Source organism: Theropithecus gelada, chromosome 6 (genome assembly GCF_003255815.1).
Source record: "Theropithecus gelada isolate Dixy chromosome 6, Tgel_1.0, whole genome shotgun sequence".
NCBI classification, from domain to species: Eukaryota; Metazoa; Chordata; class Mammalia; order Primates; family Cercopithecidae; genus Theropithecus; species Theropithecus gelada.
The window spans coordinates 63981791-64000487 of NC_037673.1; the positions used below are offsets into that span (position 1 = coordinate 63981791).

At 38.4% G+C, this 18697-nt stretch overlaps 1 protein-coding gene across 1 annotated transcript in view; it reads left to right on the forward strand.

Moving 5' to 3' along the window:
* The window catches only part of MAST4 (microtubule associated serine/threonine kinase family member 4), a 576259-nt gene that overhangs the window by 150868 nt on the left and 406694 nt on the right, over positions 1-18697 (forward strand). The window contains exon 2 of the mRNA XM_025387801.1: positions 10082-10235. Within this exon, the coding sequence (XP_025243586.1) occupies positions 10082-10235 (154 nt within the window). The remainder of the gene's footprint in view (positions 1-10081; positions 10236-18697) is intronic.

Consider the following 18697-nt stretch of genomic DNA (forward strand, 5'->3'; position numbering starts at 1 on the left):
CTGCTCAAAGCTGTAGAATTGCTTGTACCTGACTCTGTCCTGACATTTGCCATGTTGTAATGGTTGTGGTTTTGTGTCTGTGGACTTGCATGGAAGTGTCCCAAGGAAGATGACTGTGTCTTTTCTGTTTTCTAGCTTTAACCCTTAGCACAGTGTCTAGTCCATAGTAGACATTTGGGTAAACAATTTTTTTAAAAAACAATTCTGGGTTGATAGAGTATGTAGGAATAGAAAACCAGAGGAAATCATATACTTCATTGTAACAGAGTGACGAATACTGTGGGACTGCAGGAAGCACAGCGCATAGACAGTAGATCGTGGGTGTAGAAATTTGGGTTCTGGTCTGCGTTCGTGCACCAGTCATCTTTCTAAATCTGGGCAGTTCATTTGACTTGTCTGGGCCTTCATCTTCCAGTAAAACCAGGAAATGCGACTACAGATGATTTTTAGGTCCTTTCCACTGCTTAATGTTTTGTGATTCTGTAATTCTCACTTAAAAATTGCTACTGTAGAAACCCTAGAAACTACTTGTGTAGCCAGCCAATTAGGATTGAACTGGATCTTTTGGATTGGTTGACATCAGGTTCTAAGAATCCTGTCTTTGTGGAGTCTTCTCAGACTGGGGATGTAAGAGGAGGTTAAGGTTGACTTTCCAAGGCTTTGGGCACCTTGCCACAGTGAGCTTTTCTGTGGAACACAGTCTGGAACAGAGGAAGAAATGTGGGCTTTGTAGTTGGGCATCTTGGGCTTGATTTCTCATAGTACCTCCTAATGAGCTGAGAGCTGTGAAGGATTCATCTTTCTGAATCCATTTACTCTTTGGTAAAATGGGAATAATACTGCCTAGTAGGGAGTCTACTTTCTCTGCCAAAACTTTGGAAGCAGGCACATAACGTCAGGTTTTGTGGCATCGTGTGGGAATATTCCCCTCTGACTTTAAATGGAAGGAAGATGACTGGTGAGCAGTGTATTCTGTTTCTGCTTGTTAAGCATGGTCAGACTCTTTAGTTATGTTGCTGATGGGGACATGATGGTATCAGGGCAATTTAATGACTTCAGATAGGTAAACAACTTCAGGCATAGATCAAACACCTAAATAAAGGTCAAGGGAACATCTAGAATATTAAAGTGACAGGAAAACAGGTGATGTATATGCAAAGTCAAATTAGTATTTTCCATGTTCTCCCAGCGTCATTGTTCCTAAAGTAAACTTTGAGAAATGATTCATAATTTGAAAACTATGCACAAAGTGTGCCATGTTTTAAAAAACTATAAAATGATACTAGCTTTATTTATTTATTTTTTTACATCTTTAGACTGTTGAATTTATTGCTTAATCACAGTCAATTGCAATTAAATGCCTACAGTGTGGTGCTCTGTCCTTGGGGCTCTGATGAAATTGTCTTGCTGTTGGTGGATGTGTGCATGCTCATTGTGTGTGTGTGTGTGTGTGTGTGTGTGTGTGTGTATGTGTAGAGAAAAGGCATCGACTTTCTTGAAGTTGAGTTGACAGACAGTCGTGAGATAGCAATATCAAAGTGCTAATTTACATATTTCTCTTGGAAGGGAACAAAGAAAATCAATTCTCTTAAGAAATGAAACTAGTGATACAGCTCTGTTTATGTGAATGCCACTGTAGTTTGATCTAATACTGTATTTGGGGATGCTTCTGAAACACTTTTTATATTCCTATTGAAGTTTGTGATTCAGAGAATTAATTATAAAACCAAAGATGGAAAACGATATTGGTATCTAGTACATCTTCCAGTTTAAACACATTCTATTGATGCATTCTTTAAAAATATGGACATTCTTTGAGAAAGTGAATTGCAGTGAACAGTTAGTTTGGGTAAATTGATGTTGCTTAGCAAATTATTTGCTTACCAAATCTTTGGTGACATGAACAATTTTTGCTGAGATTCTATCTGTGCTCTTCCTCTGTCCCCCTTCCTGTTCTCAGAAGGCTTTAGGATGACCTACAACTACACATAACTGAGCAAGGTGACGCACTCAGAAATAGGTGAAGAGAGACAAAAAGGAAAGCGAGTGTAAGGCAAGGGTTCTCAACAATGGCATTGCTGATGCTTTGAGCTGGATAATTCTTTGTTGTGGGAAGCTGCCCTGTGCCTTGCAGGAGATTTAGTTAACCTCCCTGGCCTGTAGCCACCCCAAGTTGTGACCACCAAAAATGGGTTCAGATACTGCCCCATGTATTCTGAAGGGTGAGGGGGTGGAGGGAAAATCACTCTGAGTTCAGAACTGCTGGTTTAGAGGATAAGGTGAAATCTGGACCAAGGTTAGCACAGCACATGGACCTGTGAAGTCTCAATTGGACATAGGACACGCTATGCTTGTTGGCAGTGGGGTGTGGGCTTTGCCAGGGGATTTCTAGGGATTGAAGTAGAGAAACATAGAAGGTATGTGGGTCACGGGGTTCCCAGGATAAAAACAGTCTTAATGCAAAGAACCAAAAGGATTTTCTCCAGATGTTCCTCTCCCCAACTCCAATGAAGCTCCCAGTGGGTAGGGATTTTTGTCTGTTTCATTCTTTGCCCTTTTGCCAACTGCTGTACTCAGAGCAATACCTGACATACAGCCACTTAATAAATGTCTATAAAAAGAGATGAGTCTTCACAAGGAAAGATACTATGAAATATAGGCCCTTCTTTACTTGTTTATAAGAAAAGAACAGCAAGATTTATAGGACCCCTCCCTCCCTCCCTCCTTTCCTTCTCTTCCTGTTCTTCCTTTTCTTCTTCTTAGATGACATCTCATTGTGTCGCCAGGCTGGAGTGCAGTGGTGCGACCTCAGCTCACTGCGACCTCTGCCTCTCGGGTTCAAGCAGTTCTCCTGCCTCAGCCTCCCAAGTAGCTGTGACTACAGGCATGTGCCACCACACCCAGCTAATTTTTGTTGTTTTTAGTAGAGATGGGGATTTCACCATGTTGGCCAAGATGGTCTCGATCTCTTGACCTCATGATCCACCTGCCTCAGCCTCCCAAAGTTCTGGGATTACAGGTGTAAGCCACCATGCCTGGCTGGGACCATTTCTTATAGTATCATTAAATGGAAGAATGCATTCTGGGTGGTATAATCCAATATGAATGTCAGCAAAATCAATTAATAGGTCCCAGGATGGTGTGGTCTAGGACTGTAGAGGTCTTGTTGGTCTAACTCAATCTATAGTTTTTAAGATGCTAGGGAAGGGGCCTTGCATATTCTTCAGGCACTGCAGAGAATACTATATGTTTTTCTATTCCTTGAGTAGTATAAAACAGAGATAAGAGTGCCTGAGAGGTGTCACTCAGGAGGGCCCGTTAAGTAGAGCTGCAGGTTGTAGCAGACATCAGGCCAAGGGAAGGGGAGGGAGACTTGAGCTGAGCCTAGGGTGATAGTGACATTTATCAGTATCACTTGTTACTGAGTGTATCTGTGTGCCAGCTCTTGTCATGCCTCATCTCTCTGCATCCTCACTGCATCTCTGAGGTCTGGTCTCAGAGAGAGGTAGCTTGTCCAGGACATGGCATTGGGATTCTGTTCCTGGCAGTTCCCACTGGGGCTAGGTCCCTCACCACTGTACTGCTCTGCTTCATGCCAAAAACATAGCTGCAGATGCCCATAGCACAGGCGATCATGCCCTAGAATTCTGTGCTCTGGAATACAGGTATGAGCTTTACAGCCTGAAATAATGCAAATGCAGTTTAAATCAAATTCTCACGTGAGCCATAAAAACAAAACACAAACCAAAACCTTGGTACAATTGTAAAGAGTTTAATTTCCTTGTGAACCATTGATGATGATGTACACTCACAGAGATGTTTGCCTAGACAACCAAGTGACTTAGTACAGGACAATGATATTAATAACCATAGCTGACATTCATGGTGCACTTCCTTTGTGCCAAGGACTGTCTTAGGTGCTTTACATATATGTACTGTCTTCATCCTTACTGCCACCCCAGGAGATAGATATTTATTGTTACTAACATCTTGTGGTTGAGGAAACAGGTGCAGAAATAGTTAAATGTCTTCATTAGGATAGTAAGTGTTGGCTCTCATCTGGGCTCCTAACCACTGTGGAATTAGTATGAAACCAATAATGAGTGTTTTAACTGTAGAAGCCTGTTCTATCAAATTTTAAAATATTGATTATAGGCTTTGGTTTGAAAGTAAATAAGATTCAATTTTGAAATAAAGTCATTTCAGGTTGCCAATTCGATTCTTTATTGGGTGGCAGGGATGAGAGAGAGCAGTTAATTAGGATTACAAGCATAGTCTCTGCAGTTTTATAATCATCTATTTTCATATCTTTGGTTTCTTAAGGTATTTAATATCAAGAAACAGAATAACTGAACAATGTCTTCATAATCTATGTTACTAATCAGTCTCATTCTCTTTGTCTAAGCATAAAAAGGACTTTACTGGTGAGCCTCTCATTATGTATGCAGATGACATTGGTGATCCCTTTGAACGAATGAACTTTGGCCTTAGGGCACATGCATTCTGGATGAGTCTTTAAAATGCATGTGCTACATCTTGGGGATGAATGCAGGATTACAGAAAAGAGGAGTGGAGTAGGAAAAGGTTGGAATGATTTGGACAAATATATATGCTAGCAGGGATACAGTTAAAGAATTGAGTAGTTATTTAGGAATTACCTTTGGAGTTAGCCCTGTTCAAAAATTAGCACATTAATTTGGTATATGGAACAGATTCTTTCAAATGATGTGGTTTGCCATAACCTAAGAGTCTTTTCCATACATGAAGTGTTCAGTTTGTCAAAACACTAGAGACTCACTTTAGTTTCCAGTATGTCACCTTGAATAACATTTAATATAATTTTATTCTATTTTTTCAATAATTAAAGCCCTTTATATTAAAAATATTTCTATTTTTTTCCTGTTATATTTTAAAGTAAGAATCAGAGATTTGCAATTCATTTGCTTTTTCCACAAATATTCACAGGTGCTTTTTATGTAGTTTGTAGTGTTCTAGGGATCCAGCAGTGGACAAAACAACATAGTGCATAATTTCATGTAACTTTAATTTTAGCAGGGGGAGAACAGCGAGAAACAAGTACCAAAGATCTCGTATGTCATGTGGTGATAGATGCTCTGAAGAAAAATAAGAACAAGGAATAAAGGTTGAGCGTGCTGTTTTACATAGGCATTTACAGAGGGCATCCCAGGAAGAGTGACATTTGAATAGAGACCCAGAGGACAGAGGGGGCACAATAGCTAATATCTGGAATGTGTCGCAGGTAGAGGAGATGATAAATGTAAGGTCCTGGGTGGGAAGATGCTTGGGGTATCCAAGGTCTGGCAAGAGACCAAGGTGGATCAAGTAGAGTGGCAGGAGGTGGGACTAGAGAGGAGGACTCCAGCAGTGGAATTGGAGCATCTGGCTTCATGTTTTAGAAGGGTCACTGCTGTGGTGCTGAGAGGATGGAAGCACAGAGACCTCTTGAGATGCTATTGCAAGAGAGAAGGGGGTGGCAGGGACAAGGGTGGTAGGCATAGAAATGGTGAAGTATCATGGATGTATTTTGGAAGTTGAGCCTGGAGGATTTACTGGTTGGATATGGAGTGTGAAAGAGGAGTTAAGAACAACTGAAAGGTTTTGTGACATGAGTAGCTAGAGAAAACAGAATTGCCATTTACTGAAATTGGAAAAAGTTTTCTCTTTCTGCTTATATGACCACTATTAATATTTAAAAACTATGAATTACAGAACCCATGTGCTTGGGAGTAGATGTGTCTGAAAATGAGGTCGGAGAAAATTGTCATTTAAGAGGCTGAAAGTTCTGTGTTTGTGGACAGTTCTAAAATGCCTTTTATAGACGGATGGTATTACTAGGGCATACAGCCGTAGATAAAGAAATCTGGGGTCCATACTTGCAGATGGTGGTGATGGTGATGGCAGAGACACTAAGCAAAATTAGATCGAGGCTTGTAAATGATGTGCCTTCATTTTTACTTTTTAAAATTTATTCTTTTAATTGAAAAATAAAAATTATACATATGTATATGCATTGTAATGTCTTAAAATATGTATGTATTATGGAATGGCCAAATCAAGCTAATGAACATATGTATTACCTCACATGCTTAGCATTTTTGGGGAGTGAGAACACTTAAACCTACTCTGTGAGTTTCAAGAATACAATACATTGCTATTAAATATTAACTGTGTGCTTTTTGTTCATCTTCATTCATATGGCCAAGCCACAGTGTCATCGTGGAGGATCCGTTTTTTCCTCAGCCTGATAATTTGTAAAACAGCATATAATGGGTGAGGGCAGTAAATATAGAAAATATAGGTATGGAATTCTGGTAATTAGCATTTCTATAGAACTGACAGTTTTGGAAACTTTCTTTGAATTCTGCATCACACTTACCTTGGTTATACACCTTTTGTCCCTTAAGATGCTAAATGTTTCCTGTGATAAACTGCTAGCAAGAGCGGGTATACATCCCTCACTTGAAGGTGGTATGCTGTGCCCCTGTCTGACTTCTGCATTCAGTAATATTAAAGGAACCTCTTCCAGCTTTTCTTTGGCATTTGTTGGAGGTTGTAAGAACTAACGTAGGAAATTTTAAGCAAATCCAGTCACTACAAATCAGTATTTATTATTGGTGCATGAGGTAAGGATATGTTGCTGTTTCAATCCAGGATACTTTGTGGCCAGCAGCATGTAGGTGACCACGGAGTAGGACCTGGCCCTCTAGGAGTACACAGCCTGCTTAGGGAGAGGAACCACAAGTATTTGAAGCAAGGGTATCATGCCCAGGCTTAGATGCCCTTGAACATCAGCGAAAGTTTCAAGACAACCTATGTCTTTTAGTTCAACTCCTTGTAGTGTGAAGACTTTGGGAGTCTGGTTGGAAAACATTAAAATGGAATCATTTAAAGGACAAAGTCCAAACTGGCATGTTTGATGTCTACCGTAAGCTCTAGGGTGTGATGAAGTGTAAAAGGGATAATGAGTATTTGATTCAGTACAAAAAATGAAAAATAAATTGCAGGGCTGCAGTGGACCATTTTTCAGAAACTTTGACTAATTGTAGAAAGAATAGTAAAGCCACTGACAACAGAGCAAATTTGGAAAAATGATCTATTTAGAGAGAGCCCTGTTGGGAGTGTGATTGGATGTGAAGAGGAAATGGGATCTTGGAGCATTGCACTGTGCTTATAGGTTTTCTGCTCATACTGTGCCTGAAACATTTGCAGCCCTCACAGTTCACGGCCTCAATTTTCCCAGATTTAAAATAATACTCCCTTCTTGGGGTTGTGATTTTGATTAAAAACCTTGGCTTGTGGACTAATAGCTCATGTCTATATATGTGTGATATGTGATGAATTAGGTTTTTTTTTTCTGTTTTCTCCTTGATTTCCTTCTCTTTCTTCCACATTTGTTCACGTCTTTTATGGCTTTGTTGGAAATATGTACGAAAATTACCTAATTCCTATGTAGGAATTATCTTCTTTCCTCTGCTTGCTTTTCTACCCTCTGTGAATTTGTGATACAACAGTCTTCCCCAGAGTAATTAACTGTGATTCTACAAGCTGCAAAAATTTAACTTCAGATGAAAAATAAGTAGCAGATGCTGATGAACCTTAAGTGAGAAACATTTGTATTTTATGCAGCTGTCACTCATAATTAAGAGAAAATAAGTAAGTAGAATGGACCCTAACTTGCTTGATTGCTTCAAAGGGTGGGCATCCATTCTTAGTGCATTTACTGGGACTATTAAATAGTAGCCATTATGAGACATTTTGTTCAATGTCTATGGCACATTGCCACCTTGTGGCTGCAAATTTGTCTTGTAATGTAAAAGTAAATTTTTTAATGTTAAGTCTACCTGATATAATCTTAATGTTACATTTTTCCTAGTATTTATACTTCACTTTGCTCACAAAAGCTTTGAGACACCTTATAAGACTACCTGGAGTATAGGATAGGAGAACTTAAGAGAATATTCTTGTTCTTAGAAGAGGCACGTTGAAGTATTTGTGGGCAGGGGGCAGTGAAGAATCGTACTGCCTGCAACCAGCAGTCACCATGCATGTGTGAAGAGAGGGAGAGAGAGCAAAAGCAGTGTGGCAAGAGGTTAACAACTCGCCATTGAGAATATGGGTGTTTACTGTTCCTGTAACTTTTCTGTAGTTGCAAATGCTTTTCTGAAAAGTTTGAAATTTAAAAATTGGCAGAAAAAATAATTGGGGTATTGAGCACAAAATTGAGCCAAAAAGGAGGCAAAAATAACCTCTACGTTCTTTAATGATGTGACTCTAGATGAACTCAGTGATTTGGTTCTGCATTTTCTAGAGGCTATATGGAAACTTCTCCTTGGAGGCCCTCCTAAATAGGACACTGATGTAATGAACAGCAGCCCTTGGCAAATACCTTGTGATAAGTTCAGCTCTGCATTTGAAAGGGTGTGGGTTTTTTTTTTTTTTTTTTTTTTTTCCTTTTTCCCAAGTGCACTCTGGAGTCCCTTTTTCCTACTGATCTGGCTTTGATCTTGGAGTGGATGGGCTGCCAGTTCTTCAAGGGCCTCTCACTAAAATACTGACCGGCAATGAGTGTGAGCTGGTACTTACAGAGAAGTGCTTGAAATCCAGATGTTAGGTCTTACTAATTAATACAGTTATGCTTAGGGGACTCTCTCAGTAGCTGAGCAGATGCGCTCTGTTCTATCTCAACTAACTTGGGAAGGGTTGCTCATAAACAGGATCAAATTTCCTTTTGTGCAATAGTTTTTATTTTATTTCTATTTAATTATTTTTTATTATTTGTTTTTTGAGGCAGGGTCTTGCTCAGTTGCTCAGGCTGGAGTGCAGTGCTTCAATCATGGCTCACTGTATGTAGCCTTGACCTCCTGGGCTCAAGAGAGTCTCCTGCCTCAGCTTCCCAAAATGCTAGGACTATTGATATGAGCCACTGTGCTCAGCCTGTGCAATGACTTTGAATATGATGCAGTGCATAGACAGACAAAATGGATGACCCAGTCTCCAGATTTCTATTTCTTATAAATAACATCCATGATAATCTTAACCTGAAAAAATTCAACAGCTATAACCAGGTGATCACCTCTTTTCCCCACGAAAACAAAACAAATCTCAGTGAAATGGCTCTTAAAATGCCCAGCTTTGAATGTTACTTGGCTTTTCTGTTTTCAAATTTCTGCAAAGTTAACCTTTTTATGTACTTTTTTGAGGGATCTTTAATAACTAACTGGAGTTACGTAGGTGTACATGAAAATTTTTGTCCTTTGCAACTATCTTAGACACATATTCATATGTACTTACTTGAAGGTGAACATTTTAGATGGTATGGCTCTATTAAGTATGAGAGGCTTTCTTATAAAAACAGGCAGATCTTGAAATAAGTGTTGTGACACAAGGGATTTTTTTGTAGAATGCTGTCTCTTGAAGTGACTTTGGTTTCTCTGATTCTTGTGACAGGTTTTCTTTTAAAAAGCTATAAAGTGATGTAGGGATGTATTGATTTCCATTAAGGGCTAGGGTGCTTAGAAATTTCTCTCCTGCACAACATATATTTGTGAGCAATATGTGAATTTTCTTTTGTAACCAACTAAAGAGAGTGATCTATAGCTTCTCTATAGAGCAACCATCTTCAGTTTTGGGGGAGACCATGTACAGAAAGACATGTTTTATATAGTGACCTAGGATACACACACACACACACATAACTGAATAAAAGATTTCATGAAACAATACTTTCCCTTTGTTCATTGGACGCTGATAATTTCTATTCTATTGCATTAAAAAACAACAGTCACAATCTACCAAACTTGATTTCATGACCCACTAATGTGCTGTGACCCACAGTTTGAAAATCACTGCTGCTGAGATTTTTGCAGCAAGCCAGTCTCTCTTTCGTATGGAAATGTGACAATGAAATTCTGAATTCTCTAAGGTAGCAAAATTGAACACGGGATTGGGAGAATGGGGTTTGAGAAGGAAAAGAAAGGAAGAAAAAGTGTGAATGACTGGTCTTTCATTCTAGGCTGTGTTGATGCCCTAGCCAGTGATGCCATTCTTCCTCTTTCTGCAGCTTGACCACATATTATCCCCTCCACCCATGCCATTTCGGAAATGCAGCAACCCAGATGTGGCTTCTGGCCCTGGAAAATCACTGAAGTATAAAAGACAGCTGAGTGAGGATGGAAGACAGCTAAGGCGAGGGAGCCTGGGAGGAGCCCTGACTGGTGAGTCGTGGTGGCTTGGATGAGAGAAGGAATTGCGTTTCTTTACAGGGTCCTGCGTGGCCCCAGAGTTCCACATGTAATCAGCCTGCTTAAGAATGGGCCTGCCTCTGCAGACCATTTCATAAAAATGTTATCCAATCCAAAAAGCAGTTAAATTGAAAATTTTGTTGATAAACTTTGCTGAAATATAATTTACATGCAATGACAATATCCCCAATTTTTTAAAAATTATTATTATTTTTTTTGAGACAGAATCTCGCTCCATTGCTAGGCTGGAGTGCGGTGGTATGGCGTGATCTCGGCTCACTGCAACCTCCGCCTCCCAGGTTCAAGCGATTCTCCTGCCTCAGCCTCCCGAGTAGCTGGGACTACAGGACACGCCACCACACCCAGCTAATTTTTGTATTTTTAGTAGAGACGAAGTTTCACCATGTTGGCCAAGATGGTCTTGATCTCTTGACCTGATGATCTGCCTGCCTCGGCCTCCCAAAGTGCGGGGATTACAGGTGTGAGCCACCGCGCCGGGCCAGTATCCCCAATTTTAAGTTTCCATTTGGATGGATTTTTGCAAATATATGCCTCAGTTTACTGCCGTGATCAGGATATAAAATGTTTCCCATGCTCTTCCTCGTCAAACTAACCCTCTACTGCCACCCTCAATGCCAAATCCTTGGCCCTAGGCAGCCATCGATCTTCTCTGTCATTATAGATTAGATGTACTTTCTCAAGGGGTTTATATTAAAGGAAGCAGAGTGTCTACTCCTTTGTGTCTGACTTCTTTTGCTCAGTGTGATGTTTCTAAGATTCACCTAAACTGCTGCATGTATTAGTAGCATATGTTTAACTTTGTCAGAATAGGTTCTAGTGTTCTATACTACTGTAGGATAACTGTAGTTAACAATTATACATAATTTCAAATAGCTAGAGGGAGGATATTGAATGTTCCCAACACAAAGAAATGATAAATGTTTGAGATGATGGATACGCTAATTACCCTGATCTGATCGCTATACATTATATGATTGAAACATCACTAGTACCTCATGAATATGCATAAATTATTCTTTGTTAATAAAAATAAAATTAGAAAAGAAATTGCCGAATGGTTTTCTAAAATTGTACCATTTTACATTCCTGATATGGATGAACGATCCAATTGCTGTGCATTCTTGCTAACCTGTGGTATTGCCAGTTTTAAAAATTTTAGCCATTTTCAGTGTTATATGGATGTATCACATTGTGGTTTTTATTTATGTTTCCTTCGTGACTGGATAATGTAGAACACCTTTTCATGTGCTTATTGGACAATTATTTGTATTTTGTGAAGTATTGGTTCAATTCTTTCACCCCTTTTTAAATTTCATTGTTAAAATTGAGAAATTTTCAAATCCAGAAAACTCACAAATTATTTTTTACTGCAAAATAGCCAAATTAAATTAAAATTGAGCTTTTAAAAAGTAACTCACCACTTAAAAATTATACGTTGTTAACTATATCACTGAAAGGTAGATTTCTGTTATTTCATCAGAGTGCTTTTTCCTCTAGATAGAAATATTTTCAGGGAACTTTGTTTCTTAAAATCCCCAGAGTTTTCTTTCCATGTGATGGTCTTGTCTGCCAGTTTAAAAATGGCCTGGAAAATAAGTTGAATTACTCATTTTTTTTCTTGGAGAACTATGGACTTTGGCTTTTTGAAGATGAAATTTCTGAGAACAGAAGTGCTACTGCCACATGATTAGTGGAGTCTGGGACATCTGACGCAGTGTGCCACTCTGCTGGAACAAAGGGCCAAACTACCTCAGGGCAAGGGGGAGAAATTCATCAAAAAAATTGCTGCAGTTTAAGGCAAATCTTTTCCCTTGAGTTTACTGATGCTCTTCTAATGCTTGTTAGGATATTTTTCTTTGCTTTCATTTGGTAAATGCAGACTATTTGCTTTTTAAAGTAGGAGATCCCAAAGATTATTGTAACTCTTATAGGTAAGAAAATTAAATCTTAAAGGTTAAAAGACTCATCCTCTTATTTATTAATTGCACTTAGGAAATTGACTTACCTTGATTCAACTATTTTTGACAGAAAGGAGGGGCAGTAATTGTTCTATCCACTTTTGCTAAAGCAGTTTACATAAAGCTTTAAAATAATGCATGGGTGTGGCTGTTGATGCAGATATATGATCTCAAACATGAAATTTGGCCTTTAGCTTTGAAAATAAATAGATGGACTTGATTCTTTTGTCATAATTTTAACAGCTCTAGCAAGTCTATCCTTAGACAATTAGTTTGCTACACAATTATTTTTGGTAACTAAATCTTTGGTCAGATAATTTTTAAAAATATTTAATAGTACTTAGAAGAGCTTAAAAAAATCCACTGAATGTCAACCTGTTTTTGAAGACAGTTCCTTGAAAATTATATTAGAATATTAAAAAAACAATTTTTAATTGTTCCTCTGTATAGTTTAGCTGAAGATTTAATGAAATAATACATACAAAGCAGCTAGCCCAGGCAGCTGTTAGTATTATGTGCATAACTAATTGAATTTGGGGGGATTTGGAGTTGACGGGTGGCATGGACTCATGGAAATGAGTTTGGTACCCTTATCGACTGGCTTGCTACTTTGTGTTAGGCACTGTGTTTGTGTCGGGCTAGTGTCAGGTGTTGGAGCACAGAGAAGACAGCATCTTCCCTGATCTTTAAAAAATGTGTTTTCCACTAGTTTTAAGTAACTAAATAATCACGTGTGTTCTCATCTTGGGACATACCCTGTTGCTAAACTTAAAATAAGCCATACTGGTTTTTCCATCACAGGCCCATGCCTGATCTAATCTGTTACTTAATGACTGACCACCTTCTCATGGTTTTAGTTTGTTTTAATCCAAGGATCTTTTCTTTGGCAGTATTCTACTTTCCTTAAAACAAAGATTTTTAGTTTATAGTTGGACAGTTTTGCCAACCAATTATCCTTGATAAGGTTCACTAAACTTTTAGCTTTTTGAAAGGAAGATCTGTGATCAATTTATATATTTATCCCTAATAATGATAGCGAATATTAAAAGCTTACTGTGTAGCAGGCATTATGTTTAGGGAATTATATTTACTGACTTATTTAATCCTTACAGCATCTCTGTGTGTCTATGAGGGAGACACTGTTAGCCCGTTTTACACACGAGAATGCTGAGTCACAGGCAGGTTGAGTAACTTCCTTGAGGTCACAGTTCTCACAACAGCAAAGCCAGGATTTGAACCCAGGCATCGTGGCTCCAGAGTTCATGCTCACAACTGCTACACTGTTCCTAGCATATTCAGTACCTAGGTTTTAAATAAATTCTTAATTCCAGCAGTATTAATTGGAGTGAATCTTAGATGGGAAAATTATTCACTCAGTTGGAATTTGTGGCTAACTCAATCTGTAGGGCTCCCAGTCATTTAATTGTAAAAATAAAGTAAAACTAGGCAATTAGTACATATTTAACACCTTAAAATTCACACATTGGTTAACCCAGAAATTCAACTTCTCAGAATTCATCACAAGGAAATAGTCATATGTCAAGAGAATTAACCTTAGTTATATTTAAAGCGGCACCATTTATAATAATTAAAATTTCATATTATCTAAATAGCTGGCAAATGAATACTGATTAAACATTATGGTATGCATATAAAATGGGAAACAACTGTAAACATTAAAAGTCATGTTATAAAGAATATGTTTTAATATTGAAAGAGACTCACAATATATTAATGTGAAATCCCATTGTTAAATGGTCTCATAGTGTCTCATACTTCCTAAGACTTACTATATTTGTAATTAAATAATTATATACAGATGGTCCCCCACTTACTATGGTTTGGCTTTTGACTTATCAACTTTATGCTGAGTTTAGTGGGGTATGAAATACATTATTGACTTAGGATATTTTTTACTTCTGATGGGTTTATCAGGATGTAACCCCACTGTAAGATGAGGAGCATCTGTCTTTAATGAGGAGGAGGAAAACAATTACTTTCTGCTAAGGAATTTTCTCAAATTGGAGTGATGGTTGAGTAGGCTGTCTTTAAAAATGGGCAAGTGAAGGATGCTATGGCCTTTTTTATACCCTGCAGCTTAATCCATGGGATAGTTTTTGAGCCCGAGTTTTTCTGTGGCATTTGGTGGTGTATCGGTCAACAACAGTAATGTTGTATAACTGCAAATATCTCAGTGGTAGACAGCAATAAGTATTTTTTTCTTGTTCAGATGGCTATAGGTCAGTTGGGGGTTGGCTGTAGGTCACTCTGGGCCCTGCTGGGCTTGGTTCCAGGATGCAGTTTGGGGCCAGATTTGCTCTATGTGTCTATCATCTTCTTTAGACCAGCAGGTACCAAAGGCATCATCTTCTTATGAAAGACAGGAGCAGGAGAGGGCAAGTTCTCCTGTACAGGCACATTTCAAGGTTCTGCTGGTGTTATGTCTGCTAATTTCATATTGGCTAAAGCAAACGGTATGGTGAAGCCCAGAGTCAAGGGGTAGAAGCACACTTCCCTTTGATACCTTGGCCAGGATGCAGGTACAGTCATGTGCCATATAAAGTCATTCTGGTCAGTGATGGGCTATATATGTGACAGTGGTCCCATAAGATTATAACAGAATTGAAAAACTCCCATTATATGGTAATGTCTAGATGATCCTGATTCATCTAGCCTAGGCCTAGGCTAAGGTGTTTGTATCTTAGGTTTTAAACAAAAGAGTTTAAAAAGGAAAAGAAAAAATAGAAAAAAAAGCTTATAGAATAAGGATATAAAGAAGAAAATGTTTTTGTACAGCTCTACAATGTGTTTGTATTTTAATCTAAGTGTTATTACAAAAGTCAAAGTTTAAAATTAAGAAGTTTATAAAGTAAAAGTTACAGTAGGGTAAGGTTAATTTATTATTAAATAAAAATATTTTTTTAAAATCAGCGTAGCTTAAGTATACAGTGTTTCTAAAGCCTACAGTGATGTCCTAGGCCTTCATATTCACTCACCACTCACTGACTCACCCATAGCAACTTCTGTTCCTACAAGCTATTCATGGCAAGTACCCTATACAGGCATACCACTTTTTATCTTTGATTCTGTGTTTTTAAGGTAGCTTTCCATGTTTAGATATGCACATACTGATCACTGTGTTGCAGTTGCATACAGTATTAGGTGCAGTTGCATGCTCTACACGTTTGTAGCCTAGGAGTAATAGGCTATATACCCTGTAGTTTGGTTGCATAGTAGGTTACACCATCTGAGTTTGTGAAAGTACACCCTATGATGTTTGCACAATGACGGAACTGCCTGAGGAAGCATTTCTCAGAATGTGTCCTTTTTGCTCAGCAATGCATGACTGTATGTACAGTTGTCCCTCAGTATCCACAGATTCCAGGTTCCAGGATACCGAAGTTCATAGTTGCTCCAGTCACTTATATAAAATGGTGTAGTATTTGCATGTAACCTATGCATATCCTTCTGTAAGCTTTAAATCATCTCTAGATGATTTATTTCACCTAATACAATGTAAATACTAATATTCTGTAAATAGTTGCCATACCGTATTTTAACATTTGTAGTATTTTTATCATATCACTATTTATATTTTTCCAGATATTTTTGATCCACAGTTAGTTGAATCTGGATGTGAGAGCTGACTTTAATGTTACTCCAGAGGAGTGAAGAATTGGAACTGATAATTCAGTCTATCCTAGTTAGCTTCTTTTAAAAAAATCTTTTACAGTAAAATATCTTATTTAACTATTTTTAAGTTTCAACATAATATGTATTCAATGTAGACAATTTAGAAAATACAAAACACTATAATGAAAAAGCCCAAAACCCCATAATTTCACTATGCATAGACACTCATGATTGAAATGTTCACATTTTCCTCCCTAACTAAACTTTTGAATCACTAAGGGCATTAGATTAAAGACGGGAAAATAACCAGTGCGTTTTTTGCAGGACTGGCATTTAAACAATAGACCCGGAGCTTACTATGCACATTACTGCCTGGATTTTTATTTTGGAGGCTGATGTGTTTCCTGTCTTGAAGGTCCACAGTTTGCTAAATAGGCACCTAGAAGCCTCATGTAAACATTGACTAAGCTTTGGAGCCCCCTGAGGAGGAAGTGGAGCATTATTATACAGACCCGTAAGTCTGGGCATGGATATTGTTGGTAATATGCCTGACAGCTCACAGTGAGGAAGCTGCAGAATGAAGGACAGAAGCTCGGGATCTTGAATCCTGGCTTCTTGATATGCAAATGCATGCCCCAAATCTTTGTCCTGCATTCTACAGCTGTGATGTATGTTGCAGCCTTAATAGCCAGAAAATGAGTGCTGCTTCTCCCCATGAAGAGAGGTTTTTTTTTTTTTCCCCCAAATGTTTGGGTTGGTTGGAATGTAAAAGAAAGACAAAAATCTATATATGTGTATAACATGCACATAATAATAAGAAATCAGCTTTGCAGACAATATAAACTAGAATTTTAAAGCTGTTAGAATCATGACGTTCTATCTTGGGAAGAAAGTTAAGAGAGTTTTCTTTTTTGGACTATGGAAATCAATTTGGAATAACGTCTGAAAATTTTTAAAAAGGCATTTTTTAGTGTTACTTTTTTACTTAAAGAGAGAAAGGAACAACACAATCCCAGAAAACATTCTTTCCTTTAAAATTAACCTGGAAGCTATTGCTTTTAATTACTGTGTAGTACCCAATGGGTTTCTCATCCTAAAGGCCTCCTTAGCTTAGTGGGCAAGTCTGAAATAATTCAGATTCAAGATAATTTATATAAAGTATGGCTGTTTTATGGGTAGCTTCGGTATTTACTAAATGTCACACTTAAATACAACTTAAACTTTCCTATACACTCTAGATTTCTTCAGTTTTGTAACACCATCAAAAGAATGCCTATATAAAAATGGTGTGTGTTAAGATAATGCTACATGCTATGATGAGCAAACCAGAAAATATCAGTGGCTTAACACAATAGTAGTTTATTTCTTGCTCCATGTAGAGTTCAAAGTAAATGTTTGGGTTCATAGGCAACACTCCTCCCATAGTGACTCAGGGACCCACATTCCATCTTCTGGTTTTGCTCTTCTTAAAACCAGCCTTGAGGTACACCGCTTCCAGTTGGTAGAAGTGGAAAGAGAGAGGAGAAACCCTTCTGACTTCTTAAAAGTCCCAGCCTGGAAGAGTCATGCTAATTTCCGTTCCTATTCTTTTAGAAAGATCTAATTACCTGGTCACAGATGAATGTAAAGTGCACGTGTGTGTGTGTGTGTGTGTGTGTGTGTGTGTGTTGGGGGGGGGGTGCTAGGGAAATATGGCCTCTGCTGGCCTTGCGTCAGCATTCAGCTAGATAAGAGATAGGGGGAGCAGGGCACTTACTAAGTCAGGAAAGACTAGGAGAGAAACAGATTTTAACAAAGACACAGGATGTCATGAATTCTGTTTTGAGTATGTTTGAAATGTCCGATGAGACATACTAAATAGGCATGTCAAGTAGGACTATGGAATCACAGAAGGAGAGAAGCATCTTCAGAGGAGGAAATGATAAAATTATAGAACTGGAGGACTGATTTGTGCTTGCCAGGGATTAAAGAGGGGATGAGGTAGGAGGGAAGTAGGTATGGCTATAAAAGGGCAACACAAGGGATCCTTGTGATGATGGAAATGTTCTTTGACAGTGTCAATATCCGTTCTTGGGTTGTGATACTGTACTAAGGTTTTTCAAGATGTTACCATTGGGGAAACTGGGTAAAGAGAAGTACTTGGGATCTTTCTGTATTATTTCTTGTAACTGCATGTATATCTATAATTGTATCAAAATGAGATAATTTAAAAAGTTGTATCAGTAATCTTAATACATTTGCTTAAAAGAAAAGCAGAGAGTTACTGGATTTAGTGGCTTCATTTTTCTCAGTGCATTATGAGAGACCATGGGGGGAAGGGTTGCAGTTGGGAGGGTTATATGGGAATTGAGAAGAGAAGGAGGTATAACATAGTCTTGAAGAATAAGAAGGGAAGCTATAAATGTAGTAAGATTTCTTGAAAGCATTGACAGCCCATTAAAAGTCTGAGATCATGAATTGAAAGTGAAGCCGGTCTACGTGTTTGTGCAAAAGGTTAAAGCACCAGGGAAATTCATGTACTGGGTACACTGGTTCCAGAAAACAGAGAGAGGCCTGGTCAAGGGTCATTCATAAGAGTGGTGAGGAGGGTGGACCTGAGCTATACAGGAATGAGAGGCAGTTTTAGTGCCCATGGTGCGATATTTCTGGGGCTCGAGCCAAAGCCAGTGGGAATTTGGAAAGAGGACTAGAAGCTGGGACTTGGGTGCATGGTGGGGCTGGGAAACGAGCAGTGGGTGAACTGAGTTTGACTTAACCAGCCCCTGAAGGGTGACTGAAATGTTAATATAGTCATGCATCGCTTAATGACAGGGATACATTTTG